A 6,866-nucleotide genomic window follows, 5' to 3' on the forward strand; every position below is an offset into this window, starting at 1 on the left:
AACTTTCAGGACGACGGATGGAATGCAGATACATGTGTACAGAATGCAAGAGAAAGTTATGGTCGGTCCTCAGGTTTATTGAGGGTCGAAATGACGTTACGCAGGCCGTCGGCTGGCCGGTCGCGAGAGATGCAGCGCAGATGTTTTAGGCGACGTAACATCCTCCCCCCGTTGAGAGGGCACCGATCAAATTCTGCCTGTGGAGTCAGGTGCGTCGTTTGTCCATTTCCTTCGCTCCGGGTTGATGCTCGGATTCATCTGTTTCTGGTTGAATGGGTAAGGGGACCAATCTTTTGACACCACGGTCCAGGATACTCGTTGCCGTCTGCACGGTAGCGGTCCGTATGATTCCGTCGGCTCCTGGATGGACTTTGATTACGCGGCCCAAAGGCCACTGCATGGATGGGACGTTATCCTCCCTGAGGATTACGACGGTGCCTTCACGGATGTCGTGTTTTCCCTTGTCCCATTTGTCGCGACGGGTCAGCTCGTTGAGGTACTCTCGATTCCACCTGCTCCAGAAGTACTGCTTGATCTGGTGGATGCGCTGCCAACTAGATAGCCGGCCTGATGGAACTGTCCTGAAATCACGCTCCCGTAAACTCGTTAATGTATCGCCGATTAGAAAGTGACCGGGAGTGAGGACAGGGGGATCTTTCGGATCGGACGAGATGGGAGTCAGTGGACGTGAATTGAGAATTGCTTCAATCTCAATCACAAGGGTGTTAAGGTGTTCAAAGGTCAAGAGCTCCGTGCCGACGACGCGGATGAGGTGACGTTTGAACGATTTTACGGCGGCTTCCCATAAACCGCCAAAATGTGGTGAGTTTGGGGGGTTGAAACGCCATTGTATCTGTCGGTCGGCGAGAAAATTCTGCACCTTTTCCTTGTGGTCGTCGGACTGTAATAGGGTTCGGAGTTCTTGTAATTCCCGATTAGCTCCGACGAAATTGGTGCCATTGTCGGTGAGGATGGTTGCGCAGTATCCTCTTCGGGAGATGAATCGGCGTAGAACGGCTAGGAATGCGTCGGTAGTTAGATCGCTGACTAACTCGATGTGGACGGCTTTTGTTGCTAGACATACGAATATGGCAACGTATACCTTGACTTTACTGCGGTTACGATTCCTTCTCTCTTTGATATAGAGCGGACCGCAGTAGTCGATTCCGACGTTCGTAAACGGGCGCGATTCGGTAATACGCGCCTCTGGTAAATCCCCCATCAAGTACTCTACTGGTGGAGGATTAGCTCTGCAGCAACGGACGCACCTTTTGATAGTGCGCCACACTTGGCTACGGCCGTCGATCGGCCAATAGCGTAGTCTCACGGCGTATAATGTAGCTTGTGTCCCTGTGTGGTGGTTGTTTCGATGTTCTTCGTTTATAATGATCTCGGTAATTGTCGATTTCGGCAAAATAATTGGATGCTTTTGCCTGAATGGGATAGCAGAGTTGGTCAGTCGTCCTCCGACGCGTAGTATCCCCTCTTCGTCGAGGAATGGATTTAGTGGCTGTAGTTTTCCTCCAACATCCTTGCTTCGATCTTTCTGCAGTATCCGAATCTCCGCTGCGAAGTGTCGGGATTGGATTATCTTGATCAATTTATTATGTGCGGTGGTTAATTCGTCCGTTGTTAGATGGGAGGATCGGTTCTGCTTATATTTCCATCGAAGACACCAAGAGACGACTCTTATTAGTCTTGTCCAGGATGAATATCCATGGAGGAGTGTGTTGTCGATGGTACTAGTTGTTAGACATATCGTCTTCTTTTGTTCTGGGAGTTCTCCCAGCGTCGTGGGTATCCAGATCGGCCAGTTTTCCTCTTGTTGTTTGAGCCATTCGGGTCCGTTTTTCCAGATGGTCGGGCGCAGAAATTCCTTGGGAGTCTGCCCGCGGGAGATGAGATCTGCTGGATTATCGTTGGTGGGCACATGACGCCAATCGTCGATGTTTGTTTTCGTCTGGATCTCGGCTACGCGGTTCGCCACGAAGGTTTTCAACATGTGTGGCGAGGACTTGATCCACTGAAGCACTATAGTAGAATCCGTCCAATACACAGTGCGAGAAATCTTTATATTGAGGGACTTCTTTATCAAGGACATAATGAGGCGAGGAGTAATGCTCCGCTTAACTCGAGTCGTGGGATTGTCAACGATTTTAGTGGCGCGACCTTAGATCGAGCCGTGAGTATCTGAGTTTGTGTGTGTCCCTCCGGATTGGTGCTGCGTAGATAGACACATGCTCCGTATGCCCTTTCACTGGCGTCGCAGAAACCGTGCAGCTCTATATGATTAGCTGCCTTGATTATGGTTTTACGAGGGAACCGAATATCATTAAGCAAGGGTAGTTGGATATGATATCGATCCCATTCAGTATGCAACTCTGCTGGTAGGGATTCGTCCCAATCAATTTTTAATGCCCAGACGCGTTGAAGCAATATTTTTGCTTTGACAATCACTGGCGCGAGCAAACCAAGTGGATCATAGATTCGGGCTATCACCGAACTCATTGATCGTTTAGTGACTCGAGTGATGGTCGCTGTGGGTTCAACTGAGTAAAGGATTGCGTCTTCCTGAGAATCCCAATAAATGCCTAAGGTCTTCAACGTCTGTGACTCGCCCAATTGTAGCCTTCTATTGGTATCTCTTTCTGTTAGTCCTCGCAATATGTCCTTGTCATTGGATGCCCATTCCCGGATATGTAAGCCGGCCGATCTGAGAAGGTCTGTGAGTTCGTGTCTTACCGATAGTAATTCTTCTTTTGTGTCGGCTCCAGTGAGGGCATCGTCGACATAAAAATCGCGCTGCACAACCGCTGCTGCTCGCGGGAATCGATGTCCTTCGTCTTCTGCTAATTGTTTGAGGCATCGGAGGGCCAAGTATGGGGCAGCTGATAGTCCGAACGTCACGGTGTTAAGTTGATATGTATCGACCTCCCCGTTGGAATTACGCCATAGAATGAGTTGATATTTACGATCTTCTGGACGTACGAGGATTTGTCGATACATCTTCTCAATGTCACCCGTTAGAACATATTGATGCGACCGGAATCTCAATAGAATTTCAATTAGATCTTCCTGTAATTTAGGTCCTGTATGTAGCATGTCGTTGAGGGATACTCCGGTAGTGCTGATTGCTGATCCGTCGAAAACAACTCGGAGTTTCGTAGTATCACTCGATTCCTTTATCACGCCGTGATGAGGCAAATAATAACTGTTGGTTGTGGGAAGGTCAGGCGTGATCTTCGTCATATGACCCAAGTCTAGATACTCTTGGATCACCGCACTATACGCGGCTTCGAATTGCTTGTCGCGTTGGAATCGGCGATGGAGCGAGGCGAGTCTACTCATGGCAACGGACCTTGACGTCCCCAGCGTGGGAAGCTTCTCGTTGAATGGCAGGGCCACGACGTATCGCCCTTCCTTGTTGCGTTGGACATGGTTGCGGAAATGCTCCTCACATTGTAATTCCGCCTCTGAGAAATGCGTGGTAGGTGGTCCCTCATCGATTTCCCAAAAACGTGCGAGATCCGCTTGTAGGTCGGTGGTGGTGACGTGAAAGGAATGGATCCCCGCGCGAGCTGGCGGGCTCCCCCCGATAACCCAACCGAATCGAGTCTTTTGCAAACACAGCTCCGTATCGGTGGATTGGGATAGTTTGATCTGTCCGACACAAAAGGATGCTAAGGTTGGTCCCGAACTCAATAATATGTCGATCGGGCCTGGTCGATGAAATGCTGGGTCGGCTAATTTTATATTTTTGGGTAGCTGGATGACGGACCTATCGATTGGTTGATCTGGAACGACTGCCGATATTATTGGGATTACTAAGAACGTTACTATGCGTTTATATTTGCCATCCATAGAAACAATGGTGGCCGTGATCTGGCTCTTGGCAATTGTCGTCAAATCATCGAGGGTGCCGATTGGGACTGAACATCTCCTTCGTTTCATACCGAGGGATTTTGCGAATTTCTCACTCATGAAATTCATACTAGATCCGGTATCTAGCAATGCTCTGGCTCGGATTGGTGAGGCCCTTTTGTCTAGCACATCGATCTGTGCTGTGACCAGTAGATCGTGATGTAGTATGCCGTTTGGAGATGTATTTTCCCATTCGGTCCACCCTTTTGTAGTTTGTTGAGCTAGTCAGTTTAGCTCGGGTTGGGACTTGGATAAGGTGTGTATGGCTGTGCCCTTGGTCCGTGGGGAGCTTGACTCAGGAACTTTCGAGTCTTTAGGAGCCGAATATGTATGCTTCCGGGATGATTCGGTTGTCCGTCTGGACTTATGATACGAACGTGACTTCGATGATCCCGGGGGATTGTCTCTTAGATCGTTTATGCGATGAACGACTGCCCGGCGACCGACCGCTCGATGAACGACTGCGCGACGACCGACCGCTCGACGACCGACCGCTCGATGACCGACCGCTCGAGGACCGACCGCTCGATAACCGACCGCTAGACGACCGACTGCTGGACGACCGATTGCTAGATGACTGACTACTCGACGAACGTGGAATTATCTGCGTTTGCTCTCGGTGTAGGTAGGTGTTGTGTCGTTGCCCGCAGATATGACACGAACCCGCTGTGCACTGTGTCAGCGAATGTCCGCTGCCTAGGCAGTTTATACATAACGCTGCCCCTTTTACGATTTGAAAGCGTTCTACCGCCGATTTGGCTTTGAAGACCTTACAATGTCTGAGTACGTGGGGTCCGCTGCAGGTCGGGCGCACTAATGTCTTGCTGGTTGTGGCAAAGGTTCGGCCGCGCGGTACGTTTTGTCGATGACGATGTTTTTTGTGGGTTGATCCTTTCGTTTCCTTTGATTTAGAAAGGAGTTGATTACCGTTTGCCCGTGTTTTCAGAAATTCCATCAGATGTTGATAGGAAGGCACGTCTTGGTTTGGCAACGTGCGCTGCCATTTACGCATGCTGGACGAAGGTAATTTCGATGCAAGCAACTCGATAATCACTATATCTGATGTTACAGGCTGCCCTAATTTTTCGAGCGCTTTCAAATTTACGCTGACGGTTTCCAGCAAATCTTCAATGGCTTCTGGAGTTTCCCTTTTTATTTCGGGATAACTGCGCAGTAATTCCCAATGACGCATACAGATCCGGAGGGCACAATTAAATTTCTCCTTCAGTGTGTTGAGCGCGATGGGATAGTTGGCCTCTGTGAGTTCTAAGGATTGTATGCTCCGTGCGGCCCGTCCAGTTACAGAGGAGCGTAGATGTTGAAACCTTTGGACGTTAGTTAAGTTCTCATTGCGATCCACTGTGGATAAGAACGTGTCGTAGAAATAGGTCCAGTTCTCGAGGGCACCGTCGAATTGAGGTAAACGGACCTCTGGCAAAGTGATTGGTCTCGTCTCCGGTTTCACGCATGGATCGCGGGTCTTTGTTGGCGAAGGGGTTACTGATGGTAGTCGGTCGAAGAGGTCCATGATCTGTACGTCAATCCTATGATGCTCTCGCAATAAAGAATCTGCACGAGCTATTTCCCCCTCATCTAACACTTCTAATTCCTCTTGCACCGCGCAGATTTTTCGCCAATTTTCGTCGAACGAATTACGGCAAGCTGTTAGATAGTTTTTGTCTACCCGTTCAGACTCTTCATATTCCTCGAGTTGACGCTTCGTGGTTGCAAATCGGCTGACTAAGGCACTTCGTCTACGCCGCAACGTGCTGATCGATTCAGCTTGAGCCATATTTGAATTTAATAATCGGAATGGGCTTACCTTAATCAAATGGACGTTGATCTAGGAATCGGTAGCTACTCGTTACAGTGCGGTGTGGGCTCGCGTATGTGCTGAGCGATGAAGGAGTTCCTTTCCGAGGGCAGCTCCTTTGGTTAGTTGCTTAAGTCGTTGGAATGTGGATTTCACGCGACACTGTATAGTCACGGGTCAATGCACTTTTTAATGGCGCAAAATCCGGCTCGAAGGACCATGTAAATTCGGCCAATCGCGGGGAGACGCAATCGCGAGGAGAGACGTCAACGGGAGTCGTAAATTCCCGTTACGATTATATTAATCGACACCACGAGTTGATCGATCCCCTGATTTCCGTTAAGATAATAGGGGTGATTAAGTTTATATAACACTGTGATTCACAGAATTATAAAATATATATTTCCAACACTTAAACTACACTGTTGAGTAGATACAAATCGTCAGTAACAACTTGTCGCACGAATATGAGATAGATAGGACTAATAGAGCAAGGTTCGTACAATCGAATTTCGTATGTTAGTGGACGGGAGAGTTAGATGCTACACGTCGACGTTGTTTTTCTTTCTACTAATTGTCGCCCTTAGGCTAGCACGGAAGAAAGCTCGGTGTGGGTGTGCCCTTTGCATGAAGAACGCGGATTCGTTATTCACGTTGTTCGTCAGGAAAAGTGAGGGCAACGATCCGCGATGTCGATTGGCTGTGACCCATGCTGAAACCTGAAGGAGTGAGTCGGAGTCCTCCTACCAACGTGGTTCATAAATGACCTTGCACATGGGAAAACTCAGCCTGTTCTGTTAGACAGATGTTTGGTTTTTCCTAATGGGCGCGTACCCGCTTTCTCCGCATTTTTGATTGCGCCTAATAAACCCAAGGACCTCTCTAAAAAACCAGATGTGCGTCGCAAATATTTCCAGCCTTAAGAAAACTTTCAGGACGACGGATGGAATGCAGATACATGTGTACAGAATGCAAGAGAAAGTTATGGTCGGTCCTCAGGTTTATTGAGGGTCGAAATGACGTTACGCAGGCCGTCGGCTGGCCTGTCGCGAGAGATGCAGCGCAGATGTTTTAGGCGACGTAACAATTTAAGCTATTAATTTTTACATTTATACCATTAATTCCTAACATT

General features: G+C 48.6%; 1 protein-coding gene across 1 annotated transcript; it reads right to left on the reverse strand.

The window, feature by feature from the left end:
- Nucleotides 1–205: 205 nt before the first annotated feature.
- LOC138189342 (uncharacterized) lies at nucleotides 206–5,713 on the reverse strand. The gene is made up of 3 exons (XM_069131403.1): nucleotides 4,849–5,713; nucleotides 2,170–4,061; nucleotides 206–2,068 (listed from the first exon to the last, which is right to left on the reverse strand). Exons 1-3 carry the CDS (start codon nucleotides 5,711–5,713, stop codon nucleotides 206–208), a joined length of 4,620 nt encoding a protein of 1,539 aa, XP_068987504.1.
- Nucleotides 5,714–6,866: the final 1,153 nt, after the last annotated feature.

The sequence above is a fragment of the Bombus flavifrons genome, unplaced genomic scaffold, assembly GCF_040668555.2.
Source record: "Bombus flavifrons isolate JBK064 unplaced genomic scaffold, iyBomFlav1_principal scaffold0025, whole genome shotgun sequence".
In the NCBI taxonomy this organism is placed as follows: domain Eukaryota; kingdom Metazoa; phylum Arthropoda; class Insecta; order Hymenoptera; family Apidae; genus Bombus; species Bombus flavifrons.